This window comes from Periplaneta americana, chromosome 13, assembly GCF_040183065.1.
Source record: "Periplaneta americana isolate PAMFEO1 chromosome 13, P.americana_PAMFEO1_priV1, whole genome shotgun sequence".
Lineage (NCBI taxonomy): Eukaryota > Metazoa > Arthropoda > Insecta > Blattodea > Blattidae > Periplaneta > Periplaneta americana.
The window spans coordinates 84,046,683-84,062,063 of NC_091129.1; the positions used below are offsets into that span (position 1 = coordinate 84,046,683).

The window sequence follows — 15,381 nt, forward strand, 5'->3', positions numbered from 1 at the left end:
AAAAGTACAAGTCGGTAAGATCTGGTGATCTTGGTGGCTAATTTACAGGCACAGCAGACCCATTCCTTCGGTTGGGGAAGATGACATTCAGAAAATTACTAACAAAAATATTTCAGTGGTTTGGACAACCATAGTGCTGGTATTAACTGCGTCATATCACAGCCAAAGACACATGTACAAAAGAGGGAGCGTTTTCTGGACGGAATGGAGGAAAATGTTACTAAGATTGGTGTTAGGAAGATGGGACAACGTGATACAAACAGAATCATACCAACTGACTGATAAATCCTGCAATAATTTGGAACACAAAATAATGATTCAGGTGTGACCAGAAAGTGATTTGGACTTGGAGAAAGACAAATATACAGAGTGGCTCACTTAACTCTTTCACTTTCGATAGCGTATGAAACATTTCAGATATACACAAACCGACATAAGTTAAATTACATCGAAGGGAACATCTGATACATGTAATGCATTTTTTGTATACGAAATAATTTTCAAGATATTAGAGTCAACTTTCTTTTTTCAAATGGGAACCAACTATGTTTCGTATTGAAAATGTTGTGTTAGCTCTTTCAAATAACAACTGGCTACTTCATTGATTGTTTGAATTCACTGGTAAGAGTAAACGTAAACAATGTCTGACCAAGGATCGAACAGAGGGAGAACAATCTGATTAGAGTTCTGCGACAGTTAAATCACAATCACAATGTACTGTACGTTTTAATACTATGGAAATGTTGTAAATGGTAAAGTGAGACATAAAAGTATTGTACAATAAAAAAAATAAACAATTATTCTCAAAAAACAAAACACAAAATCTGTGTACAATCAAATGTCTAGAAATAAATGATGACATGTTATATAGAGTTCACGTTTAAAACATTCATACCAATTAACTGTACAGTACACTGGTGAAATGTAGCTTAATGTACTTCCACACACGTAAACCTTCTAGAGAGCCGTTCCCAAACGCTTCGCTGATGTCTTATCGTTCAGTTGTTCAGTACAGAACTCAAGAAATGACGGTTGTATTGGGTTGTGTACGTTATTATAGGTGTGTTCGATCTTCAATTTCGCCAAAATTATGAACTAGATATAAGGAAGGGTACGTCAGACATTGTTTATATTTACTCTTACCGGTAAAGCAATCAGATGTTATTAAAAAGAGCTAACGCAACATTAGCAATACAAAACATAGTAGGTTCCCATTAAAAAAAAAAGTTGACTCTAATGTTTTGAAAATTATTTCATGTACAAAAAATTCATTAGGTGTATCAGAATGCTCCCTTCGATGTAATTTAAATTGTAATTGTCGGTTTGTTTATATCTGAAATATTTCACACGCTATTGGAGTTGAAAGAGTTAAGTGGGCCATTCTGTATAAAAAATATCTATTCATTCCCCATTGTACTGGGTGAACAGTACAGAGCAGAACAGGTTTCACGGCCTCGCGCGGCCTTGAGTCTCCCACCTCCGCTCGCATAGTCGGCCGGCCGTGAAACCTGTTCTGCTCTATACTGTTAACCCAGTAATATGAATCAGGAAGAGGAAAAGGAATTGACTGGGTCACTGGTTGAGAAGAAACTGCCTCCGGAAGGATGCACTGGGACGAATGGTGAACAGAAGAAGCGTTTGGGACAGAAGAAGATATTAGATGTTAGACGACATTAATATACAGTACATGGATCATATGGCAAGACTAAGAGGAAGGCAGAAATAGGAAAGACTGGAGAATTCTGGGTTTACAGTGAAAGACCTGCCCTTGGGCAGAGTAGCTTGAAAAGCATTTGAGTCCAGAACAGAACATCATTTAAATTTGAAATTGCGGTGTAATGGAACATGCTCTTCGTTGCATTGCTAGTGTCACACCACAATTTAATTAGGTCACTCTCTGCTTTCATACTTCAGGCGACATCATAAATTTAATGTGCATGTTTATTTCGCCACCATCGGAATTAAATTGCATCAACCGCCTAATTGCTCACCCGATAAATTGTTTTACAATTCTGCAAGGGTGCGCCAATAACAGCGCCGAAGCTGGAAACCGGGTTGAAGTCTCAGCAAGTCAATAAAATTGGAATTTGGTGTAGACAGAGGCACTGATGGTGCATGGTGTTTCCTTCCCTTTACTGTGATTCCACAGATTTCCTGTCCATCGTTATAATTAATGGAGCGATATAATTAGCCAATGCAGTGACATGTGCTCTGGGATCAGATGATCGAAGGCAGGTGTAATAGTAATTACCCATCGAGGGTAAATACTCACGGACCTTGAGTTCATTTTGATTATTACTTATTGCAATTGATTTATCACCTTCAATGTCTCTTCCCTGCCTTTATATTTCCGCTAAATTTAATATCTAGAATTTTGTTCTTTACTTACTGCTTTGTCTTCCTTTATTGCCCATATTATGCTTCCCTTTTCTAGCTTAAATACTTCGTTTCTTCTCTCTTTTCTCCTCAAAAAACTTTTGTTCCCTGTCCTCTCGTTTCAAACGTTTGCTTCCCTCTTTCCTTTATTTTCTAAATAACAAATTCTCTTCTCTTCTCTTCTCTTCTCTTCTCTTCTCTTCTCTTCTCTTCTCTTCTCTTCTCTGTCATCAGCATGCTTCTCCTCATCGCCATTCTCTCTCTTGTCTTTGAGCATTCTCCTAGTTTCCTCATCGCCCTTCTCATCCTTCTTCTCCAGTTCTCGTCTTCATCCTCCTCCTTCTCCTCTCCTTCCTCCTAATCTTACTCCTTCCCTTTCTCTGCCTTCACCTCCTCTCCTTGCTAATCCTCGTCTTTCTTCTCTTCATCCTCATCCTGATCCTCATCCTCATCCCCCTTCTTCCCTTCCTCATCTCTTTTCTATTCGTTGACAATTCCTGATGTTTTCTTATACATTGCCTTCATTGATTATATTTTCCATTTCCTCTATTTTCGTTTCTCTCTACATATTTGCCAGAAAAATGTTAAGTTTTGTAAGAAAAAACATAGAGAGGTCTCCAATGCAGGGTTATTCAATTGCGTACAGTGGAGTATTTTATAAAGTAATTCTTGTGATTAACTCTCTTTTGATATACAATAATTCACCATTTTAATTTTTCAGTGCAGTGATGAAGAGGTATAAAAATGTGCTGGTTTTAATTGAAAACAATCATAGCTACAGATTATATTTGGTGTAATTGAAGATAATTGAAATGCATATTTTGAGCTTATATTGGTATAGCATGAAATCGGATTGAATTCGCACGCTTCATTTATTGTGTAATATTTTGTCCCTCAATAACTCTTTCTTTTCTATTCTACACAGATCACGTAAATCCTTGCATTTCGGTGAAAATATAGGAGAAGAGCTATTTATACAATTAGAGGTATATCTGTAATTCTTGAATTTTAATGAATTTGTGTTCAATAGTCCATTCAACACGAATTTAATAATTGTGCTAGTCCAGCATCATTATCTATTATAATTGGACAAATACCAAAAACAACCGTCTTAACGGAAGCGATTTTAAGAGATTTGCCGTTTACTGAAAACCTTCCACCTGCTTTTTTTTTTCTTTTAACTGATTTACTTTGTCATTCTATTTCCACAATTAGTTCATATTACTGATTATGAGCATATTATTTAATTAATTGTAATCAGCTTTAATATTTTAAATATGCTCCTAATGAGCCCAATATTTTATCTTATCTCATTTCACTTCAACTGCACTCATTGTAATAAAACATATATTGTTCTAATTTATATTAACGATTTAGCCTAAAAAATGTAAATAATTCATTCCAGTTAACATTAATTGCAGGTTAGATTAATATTTTGGAGCAAATTTTGAAGCTAAACATAGAAACAGAGGAAAGTCCTAAGAATAATGACATAAAAGATATCAAGAAAAACGATTTTCTAAGTTTAAAAATATTGACCTCATCTTGTGAATACAATCTTTCTCTGATGATGTTTTAGTGACTATTACACTCTTACTACGTCATACTACTTTTTACCAATAAAACGGTACGAAAGGACGTATTTCAACCAATCATGGCTGCTTATCGCACAATTTTATCGCGTCCCTAGCATTTGTTTAATTTTATCGCGTCCCTAGCATTTGTTTCTTTGTTTGCCAACATTTGAAACTGCGCTGGTCTGGACGTCAAAAAAAAATATATATATATATATAAGTACAAACCACTCCAGTCGATGCACAGCAGTTTCAAATATGACTCGCATTGGCATTCAAGACCAAGAATTAATAAAAATCACTGATTATACCTATGCATCTTCTGAAATCCGATTTACAAATAAATGAAGAGCACCATTCGGAAATCCTGAATAAGTTGAATAGACCATGTAGGCCTAAATCAACGAGTTCCACTTCTATTACGCACACGTCCAATATAACATCAATTGAACCCCAACCACATTCAAATTTGAAAATTGTACATTCAATAATTATTGCTTTTAAAATTATTCATTCGGAAATTCTGAATACGTTGAATACACCAATTAGGCCTAAATCAACGAGTTCCACTTCTATTACGCACACGTCCAATATAACATCAATTGAACCACCAACCACATTCAAATTTGAAAATTGTACATTCAATCATTATTCCTTTTAAAATTATTCATGTTTATTTTTATGTCATCGTCGTTAATTAAAACTTTTCTAACACTTGTGTATATTAGTTAGGTTATGTTATAGCTTCTGCTATATGATATTATGGACAGTCACTATCAGGGATTGTTTAATATTAAGATTTATTGAAAATCATCTGTCAAGTGACGTTGATTACTAGGATTCGGATAATTGAAGTGGAATGTTGCATTTTAATAAAATGAAACTGAATCAACAAAGCCTTCTTGACTAGTAACATTGCCATCGTGTATAATAGACCGAGAACTTCTCGACGAGAAGGCATTGCTCACTACTGCCATCTAGCATGCATCTAGCGTAATATTTGTAATGTTGAGATGGTACAATAATACATTTGAAGACAGTTGTATTTTCGTAAGTCAATTAATATTTTATTGTATTGGAGTACTTCGTTACTTCTAATCTTTATATACTTTCTTCTAATCGTGTAATAGTCAATTAAATCCCACTCGAGTTTTGATTTTCTCTAGATAAATCAAAACGTCTAGTGAGATTACTGTTGATAAATTTAGTGCTAATAAAAATAATCTTACTTTTAGAAAAAAGACACAAATAAGATCTCCATCTGCATTCTATTGATTTCAGTTGGTATAAAAAGTAATTCTCTTCAAGTACTGGGTCATACATATATCGCGGCACCACAGCTGAGGTGATATCCTGCTCGGCCGATAAGCTCTCGCTTCCCGCCCGCCGGGCAATAGAAGAGCCTGATGTTTAGCAAGCTAGAGTGACTGCCTAATAAATTCTAATGCACTTTAAAAGTTATGTACTCACCCATGTCACTAAAGGAGATGCTAGAACTGCCTGCCTTCATTTTCAGCACATTTCTGTCAAATCTCATAAAATTACCCATTATTTTTCTTAGTTCTCTTTAAGGGATTGAATTGATCTTTTGGCGAATGTAATCCTTCTTAGAGGAATTTTCCAAGCGTTGTGCAATGTCATTAAGAATTTATTCTGTAAGCACTGTACGTCGCCTTCTTCTCTTCTTATGAAGAACACTTCCAGTTTCACGAAATTTATTAACTGATCTATGAATCGTCCCACTTGGAACTCGAACACCTGGAAAAATCTCTTGAAATAATCTCCTGGCACCACGAGCGGATTCTCTGCGCACACACGAATCGTAAATAAACATCGATGTGTCACTTCACTTCACGTGTTGCTCTCACTGAAACACAGAACAAACTGCGTTGCGAGACCTTGAATAAACCAGTTCTCTCTGCAGACCTTTCCCCTTCAGCCCGCACAAACGCGTTGCTTTTGTCGGTTGATGCGCTTCACGCAATTCCGGTTCCGAGATAAATGGATGACCCAGTATTACGGCCTTCAGTGCACTTCCTAATCATCTAAAAAAATAATTATTTATGCTTGCAAATTGAATTAATCTATCTAATCATATCTTACCACATTCTACCCTACCTTATCTTGCAGTATCTTATTACACCTGATCTTTCACCGTACTCTGCCTGATATCACTGATCTTATGACATCTTACCTTACTTAACTTACGACACCTTACTCTTTCTAATCTTAATGCATCTTACTCTACCTGATCATATGACATTTTATCCTACCTGAATTTATTTATTTATATATACATTTATTTTTATTTATTTATTTATTTATGTAACAGGGCAAAGCCCCAATTACAATAGACAGTTCAAATATTTGCTTAGAACATAAAATTGGAGATAACATGAAAAAAGAGTTAAAAACAGATACAAATGCAAGGTACAAGTGTAAACACAAATGAAAAATGAAAAAGACATATACATACTACGTACATAAAAACACAGATACAGAACAAATGAAAAATACAAAATAAAAATGAATGAAGAATAGATAAATATAGATATCATAACCAAAAGATTAAAATGTAGCTATAAATGGAAAATTACAGAGTTATAATTAGATAGCAATACTATTTAAAATCAACTACCTTCAGTATATTAATAAGACAATGTTTATATTTCATGTAAGACACGCTGAAATCTACAGAGGTGTGAAAATTATTAGAATAATCTTAATTTTAAAGGTTTTTTAATAGTTCCTTCACAAATATTAATTGAATTGATGAATATTGGTATATATTACTATACTGATGTAGGATATATTTACTACTAACAATGCCGGAAAGCATTGTTGTACATTGGTATTTTTCTTATTTTACAATTTTTATGGGAATTCAGAAATTATTATATTATGTTGGCGGAATTGGAAACATAAAAAATTATATGCACAAAACAGATGTATACGTTCATTTGAACCTTCACAACAATGTAAACGCAAAGAACAATTTGTTTAAAGCATTTCTTAATTAATTTTTGATGTTTCCAATTCCGCCAACATAATATAATAATTTCTGAATTCCCATAATAATTGTAAAATAAGAAAAATACCAATGTACAACAATGCTTTCCGGCATTGTTAGTAGTAAATATATCCTACATCAGTATAGTAATATTATATACCAATATTCATCAATTCAATGAATATTTGTAAAGGAACTATTAAAAAACCTTTAAAATTAAAATTATTCTAATAATTTTCACACCTCTGTAGAGCCCATGTTTTACATATGTCATTAAACTTTGAACACATTTTTAACACTGGTGAATTTTATTTAATGAAGTGTTTGGGTTTTTATAATATAACAATTGACGATTTCTTAAATGTGACGTTCTAGCTTTAAGCTGGATTTGTGACAATATTTCGATATTATCCAGTAGGCCGTTGAATAGTTTATAGAACAAAGTTGCTCAGCAAGTAATCTAAGTTTTGCAAAAGACATTAAATTAAATTCAGCAAGTAGATTGCTGTACGAAATTTCGTTACGGAAAGCGGAATAATTATATATTTTTTAAATAAAGATACGTTGAGAATCGTTTTTATTACATCAATGTACTTATTTAACTTTAAGCAACTGGCTAAATCACATTGAGTAGAAACAAAACGTGATTATGCACACAAAGCTCTCAGTGTAGTCGTCTTCTTATATAACTAACAATATACTGAAGGTAATGTGTAAATTATATTCTACTTCTGTTGGTTTTGCAGTGACCAGCGTGGAAGGGCCTGTCTTCAACATCACCAGAGTTAACCGTCTACACATGGGCGCGTATCTGTGCATCGCCTCCAACGGTGTCCCGCCCACCGTCAGCAAGAGGATCATGCTCATCGTCCACTGTACGTGTTTAACTCTCAAACCAGATCCATGTACACGCATGCATACGTCGAACAGAGGACCAATAAAATGGCAATTTTCGGATGCGTACACTTTATGATTTCATGTTAGCTGTTTGATAACATATTCATACAAGTCTTTAGTGTTGTAAGTCATTGAATAATTCTGGAATATTTTGAACTTCGTGATTAGTTTGCAATGTGTAAATAATGTAAATTTCCCAACTTAAATAAGTAGAACTTTATAGTTCACTGAATAAAATAACAGTTACAGGAAGTTAAGGGAACCAAGCAGTGATTAGGGGTCAAAAATTCGATTTTTTATATTGTGTTTTTTCAAGTACAAAACTTGCTCTTTAAAGCCATATAAATATTGTGGGGGTTTTTCTGTAGATAAGCCCTTTAAATTGCCTCCTTAAATTTGGCAGTGAACGTAATTCATATATTATTAATTTTTTAAATACTATTTTCCATAAGTTGACTTTTTCAAACTTAGGTGCATTTTTCTCTGAAACTACTGAATCAATTTACATGAAATTTTTACAGTGTTTCCTGCAATCTGTGTTCTACAAAGTAGACCTGAGGGTTTGAGAATATCATCCACATAACACGAGAATATATATATATATATATATATATATATATATATATATATATATATATATATATAGATAGATATATATATATATATATATATGAACAATCCCGGGCCAGGTCGAAGGCATTTAAGTGTGCTTAAATGCGACAGGCTCATGTCAGTAGATTTACTGGCATGTAAAAGAACTCCTGCGGGACGAAATTCCGGCACATCCGGCGACGCTGATATAGCCTCTGCAGTTGCGAGCGTCGTTAAATAAAACATAACATATATATATATATATATATATATATATATATATATATATGAACATTGAAAAAAATTGCAAAAAATGTTAAACGGTGTCTATTATTTTTTCTGTTTCACTAGGTGCGAAATATTTTGCTTTAGAATTCACAACATACATTACTTGATAACTTGAAAAAATACAAGGTATATGAGTAAAAATTGTAGCAAGTAATGTGCGCCTGAAGACTGAGGTAAGTTATACTTAGCAAAGTGGAAAAACAGATTATCAGTTAGGGCCTTTCTTTTGCACTGGGATACGAAACTAATTAGTTGTCTTTTATAACTCTGAATTCAGAATGATTGATTGTATAAGCAAGGAAATTTTTATTCCACTCTGAGGACTAAAAGCCTAGAGATATTGAACTAAACTTTTGTACTCAAATGTTTTAATCGCACAGTCATCAGTACCCATTCCCCTTATTATATACTTTAACATTACAAGTTTTACACATTTATGAACAGTTTAATTTCTTATCGTGTTGCTAATAGGCCTAATATTAGTTATCAGAGTTTATTTTTCTTGGATTGTTATTGGGTTGATACAAAAATTCATAGCGTTTTTCGTTATGACAGAAGTTTTTATTTGTGGTGCATAGAAGACAGATATTAAGCAGTAAATATTCTCCTACATTATCCATGACTCTTTGTCACCGCTGAGGTAGTTTTTTGCGTCTCAAGAAATCTGCTGGTTTGGAGTTAAGGAAATCGTCAAGGCAAGTTTGTAAAGCATCTTCGTTATCAAAAGGGTTCCCTTGAAGATTTTTGGACAGAGAACGGAAATGTTGGAAATCTGAGGGCGCAAGGTCGGGAGAATATGGTAGATGTGAAATCACCTTCCAACCAAGCTCGTGCATAGCTGCTTTCGTCATGTTAGCGGAGTGCGGGCATGCATTATCGTGCTGCTGCTAGTGTTGGGAAACATTCGAATGAATTCATTCGATTTATTCGATTGTTATAATTATTGGAAATATTAAAAATATTAAGAAAATCATTCGCATTATTTCTACGTAATTAAACAGCTTCCGTTCTAACTTAAAAAACGCACTTTTTAAATGACAAAATATTTGTCCTTGAGTGTCTCGCGACCAACAATATCAGTTCCTCCGGAGAGCATATTATCAAAAATATATTTTATTTTGAAAGAAAAAAGGAACAATCTTCCTTCTGTAAAATTACACATGCTTGTGATCTTAAATAAAAACAATGACTGATATAATTAATAGTTGTAAGTCCCAAAGGGAAACATAGTAATACTACATTGGCTACATGCCTGAGAGGAGTCTGGATTTAAGTTAATTCTCATGTAATCGTGTTTTGTGGTTATAATAATTAATTGATGTCATAACTTATAATATTACAGTATTTTAATGACACCCATTTTGTGATTTTCATTTTTCTTCTAATTCCTTTAATTTGTTGTTCTTTTATTGATACGAAATATGATATTACCTGAATTCCCAGTACTAGAAAATGTGCATTGTTATTACAGCTTTCATTTGAAGATATCGCAAAAACAGCATTTGAATACTTAGTACTATATGTCCATTTGTTCATTTTAAATTAAAAGTAGGCTGGAATTTTGTTTAATTTCAATTGGCAAATACTTTCTATAAAAATCGCAAGGTATAGCCTATGCTGTTTTTATTTGCACAGCAATAACGGGAAGTCGTTCCTAATTTGATGGTTTATTTAGATAGGCCTAACTACGAAACTGCATATAGCTTACTGTGATATTGAACCATGATGCGCATACAATTGTCATATTGGTCTGAAGTGATAAAAACATTATGACCTCGTCGTATTACGCTGTAAGAGGATTATGGGAACATCAAAAGCTGCAAACGCTGGAATCGCAGGTTATGATTTCGATAATGATATTGAAAGTGAATGTTATAATATGACAACATAATATAATCATTACGGCGACTTTAAAGCTCGAAATGGAATTGTTTGGATCGATGTAATATATTCTGTAAATGATATGGGCCTCTCACATATTGGTTTGCAATTTAATCTTCTGTCACCTAAGATTCTTACTCTTAGGCAAAATAACTCGATCAGTGCGTCCGAAGTCTTTGGTACGGTCATAAATTTTCAATATTTTGAAAATGGTAGTAAGTCATATTTGCTTCAATAAGATCATTTTATTCTGCACCTTATATATCAAACTTACGAATGAAATTACTTTATAAAATTGTCACTATCTTTCTCTTATTTCTCTGTTTTGGAATTGACACTGTCGTAAGCGATAATGTTCTTAAAATTCATATTTTTATCAAAGTGTCCCCATATCCTCTTCCAATGTTTCATAGCTTCTCAATACCCTATTTTGTCCCTCTAGTGCCACGAGCCCGATCTATCGGCCCGCTGATGTTTTTCCGTTATTGTTATGTGCTTGTAATTCCTCTTTCAGTGATGTGGTGTCAGAACCGGTCATATTCTCTCTTCTTCCGACAAAGATTGATATTTAACACTACTAATAAACTACAAATTTTATATATGTTTTTCGAATGCTTAACAAGCATAATCAGAGAGAAAAGTGTTCTTGTAAAATGTATGTAATTTACAAATTAATTCGTGAGACACAATCAAAATTTGTAATAGGCTATCCTTAACAAATTAGTGCTCTTTAATGTGTGTTCTGCACATACAGGGTGGAAGTTAAATGACCCCGCAGATTTTCAGAGCGAAAAGCTCATGTTTTATGTAGCAAAAAAGTATAATACCATATTGGTGGAAAGTTCATAGTTTTCTAAAAAAAAAAAAAAGAAAAGATTTATTTTTCCAAATGTTGAATACCCTTTTATTCGGTAACTATTGCGAGTAGGATCGTAATTCTTATCCATATCGATAGAAAATATAATAAAGAATAATTTATCTCTCTAGCGTATTTCAATAGCGTGGACTGTTTTCGTGTAAATGTAATTTAAACCACTAATTTCAAGGCACTGAACGATGCAACCAGATTGCGACGTTGTAGCTAGAGAGGGAGGAGGGCGGCAGTTCACGTAGGCTGATTTCGTTCACCTCTTACATCCGTATTGCGAGAAGAAAGAGGACTGTGTTTTTTTAGTAGGTTATTTTACGACGCTTTATCAACATCTTAGGTTATTTAGCGTCTGAATGAGATGTAGGTGATAATGCCGGTGAAATGAGTCTGGGGTCCAACACCGAAAGTTACCCAGCATTTGCTCATATTGGGTTGAGGGAAAACCCCGGAAAAAACCTCAACCGGGTAACTTGCCCCGACCGGGAATCGAACCCGGGCCACCTGGTTTCGCGGCTAGACGCGCTAACCGAGGACTGTGTTATCGGCGATGTTGCCAGACTACTCGAACTTCCAACTTAATTTTCTAATTAACCGTGTATTTAATCACAAAACGTAATGTAGGTTTTCTATGATCAAAGAAACTCTACGACACAAATTTCTAATTTTAAACAATTGAAATATTGATCTCATAATGTTACAGTAGAAGAAATTGTTTCTTTAGGAATAACTTGTGTGTTATTATGTTTCTCTACATATTTACACTTATTTTTCAGTCCCTCCAATGATTTGGATTCAAAATCAATTGGTAGGAGCTTACGAAGGTCAGCAAATGACATTGGAGTGCCATTCGGAAGCGTATCCAAAGTCCATCAACTATTGGACAAGAGAGAAGGGGGATATAATAGCACAAGGTGAGTAAAGAACACGTTCTATTCATCTCTAATGAATCAAACTTAAGTAAAGAAGTATTGCTATGCTTTCTTTTCTTAACTGAAAATATAACAATTAACCCTCTAGTGGTCGCGAGGATCATAATAGTGATCCAGTACTTCATTTATGATTGGTGATCTAATATGGCAGCACTTATTGTATCTGTCATTTGGGTACCTTTCGTTCACATATTTCTCTACCCACTCAGCTAGTCGCTGTAATTGAAAAGTGTTACGTAAGAGTTTTCTTGGCGCGTAATCAAGTTGTTGCGTTCTCGGGTCACGACTGTACTCCGCACAGGTGTTTTTAATCTCTGAATTTACAATTTTACAGCATTTATTATCATATGTAATTGGAGAAAATTTTTTTTGTTTGGAAAAAAATTAATATAATTCGACTCTGTCAATGTGTAATCATTAATAATGAACCAGAAAAGTTAAAAGTAACATATGTGAAAAAAATAACTTATAATGGGGATCACAACTGTGAATCTACGTGACCACTAACGTTGCATTTGAGCGCGTGACTACTGGAGGGTTAAATATAAATAATAATATAATAATCTTTAATTCCGCCTTCTTGGTCTTGAGATAGCATGCTGGACTCCTGATCGATTTCCGGTCGTGAAGTCGGGGGATTTAATTCGGACCTCTTCACGAGGACTGCTTGTCTGTCCATCGACCCAGTATGTGTGGTGTCTCGCAGTAGCCCCCGGGTACCCTGATCCAGTAAACGGGGGAGTCCTGCAGTGTAGTAGAGTAGAGTTGTGGGTCTGGGTACAATAAGCCATCGGCTGCGGTGCCGAAATTAGTAAAAAGGAAATCGTTGTTAATGTTACTATAGGATCGGGTAAACATGACTAGAGTGGAAACAAATATCGTTTACAAATATTTTGATACATGCCAAATTTATTTTGGAAATACAGTGAGCTTCCTTTTCAATGCGAACTCTAAGATGAATTTGAAAAAATAATTGAAATATCCGAAGTTCGAATAAACTAGCAATTTTCTTTTTAGAAAGATTATTATCAATAGAAGAATTATAGCCTACAGAGTGTTTCAGAAATACTTTAACAAAACTTGGGGGCATGTTCCTCACAACAAAACAAGAAAACAAGTTCATATAAACATATGTGCGAAAATCCTTAGTTTTTTAGTTATTAATGAAATATATGTTAGATATTTTCGGCTTGGTAGCAAGTGCAACTTTAATAAATTCAGAAACTCATAACAATGAAAGTTTATGTTCAACGCGTTTCGAGGTACAATCCAGCAACTTAACTTAAGTTTGTAACCGATAATAATATTCATTTTGTTAGATAATTGAATGATTTTATCGATATAAGTCTGCTGATGCACCCATTGTATCGTGGATGGCTATGTGTTTCCAAGGAGACTTGTTTACTACAGTCATTTGTCATGCGTGTGTGGAAGCAAGAGGTGAACATTATGTTTATATGAAATTTTTCTTGTTTTAGTGTGAGGAACATGGTTTCAGTATTTCTGAAACACCGTGTATACTCCTATACTGTAGTAGGTAATGAATGCGCATTGTAGTTTATCACAGCTGATAATATGTTTTATCTACATGAACACAAAAGTCACTCTACCATAAGAGGAAAATACTTCATCTTCCTTAGCTAACGTTAAAATTGCGTATGATACACTACTCGACATTTAGAATGCAGAAGAGCCATTAACACAATAACTTCTATACGTAGGTACAATAATGATTTTCACAAATTTGTTCTCTTCCACTTCATTGACTATTGAGTAAGAGGGATGAACACGTATACCTGTGAACTGTAGTAGGCATTGGACATTCCTTCCTTTGCTCTTTCCTACGCGGTCAGTCACAGGATAACTTTATGCAGTCTGTTAACAGTAGTAACAAACTTTCTCTGATCCACTACCTCTACCCTTCAGCGACTATGAAATTTACGAATAGAACTTGAATTCTTGAAATAATTAATAACCGAGGTTACTACGAAACATTATCGGGATTTTTTTTTCTTTTTAAGTTTCAGGTTGAAATCAGTAAAATCCTGGCTTCGAATTATGCCAGTGTGAGCTTCCAAAATCTTAATTAAACGTGAATTTTAAGTGTTAAAAATTAAATAGAAAATTCATATATTCAATTTGTACATCTTGATTACACAACTATTAACTCTATATCACTTCGGAAAACGTATTATTTGTCTTTCACGTGTTAAATTTTAATTATCTTTTTTACATGTTTCGTCCTGCTATTGGCCATCTTCAGAATTGGTTGTTGCTGGTCTTGGCGCCTTTTGTTTTGTGTCCTGTGGGGTTGTGTTTGTGTAGTGTAATGTGGAATCAAAGAGTGGGTGTGTTCTGAAATTGAATTGTGTGTTGAGAATTTGTTATGGCTGTGATGTGTTCTTTGTAACGTGTTTTAAATGAACAAAATTACAAAACACTTCCACATATGCAGAACACATCACAAATGCTAACCACACTCACAGAGACATCAACACAGAAGACATTGAAATTCTACACATCCAACCAAAAACCCAGAAACTAAACACACTAGAACAATACGAAATATACAGACACACAAAAACACATCCAAATGAAATTCTCAACACACAACTCAATTTCAGAACACGCACACTCTTTGACTCCACACTACACTACACAAACACACCCCTACAGGAAACAAAACAAAAGGCGCCAAGGCTAGCAACAACCAGTTCTGAAGATGGCCAATAGCAGTCCGAAACATGTAAACAAAGTAATTAAAATTTAACACGTGAAAGACAAATAATACGTTTTCCGTATTCAAATTTGTCATGATTGGTATTATTAAATGTCAAATTATGCTTTATCTACTGTACTTATAATAATATAATAAGCCCATAAAATCCCTTCAGGACAAGGGCCTCCTACTTACATAGGGGTGGCTCAGTTGTTTTACTAACATGGGGAGCCAGTCCGTGTGAG

General features: G+C 34.2%; 1 protein-coding gene across 1 annotated transcript in view; it reads left to right on the forward strand.

Annotated features, from left to right (window-relative positions):
- The window catches only part of LOC138711638 (opioid-binding protein/cell adhesion molecule homolog), a 357,054-nt gene that overhangs the window by 265,298 nt on the left and 76,375 nt on the right, over positions 1–15,381 (forward strand). Inside the window, exons 7-8 of the mRNA XM_069842769.1 lie at positions 7,707–7,835; positions 12,262–12,399. Of these exons, the coding sequence (XP_069698870.1) occupies positions 7,707–7,835; positions 12,262–12,399 (267 nt within the window). The remainder of the gene's footprint in view (positions 1–7,706; positions 7,836–12,261; positions 12,400–15,381) is intronic.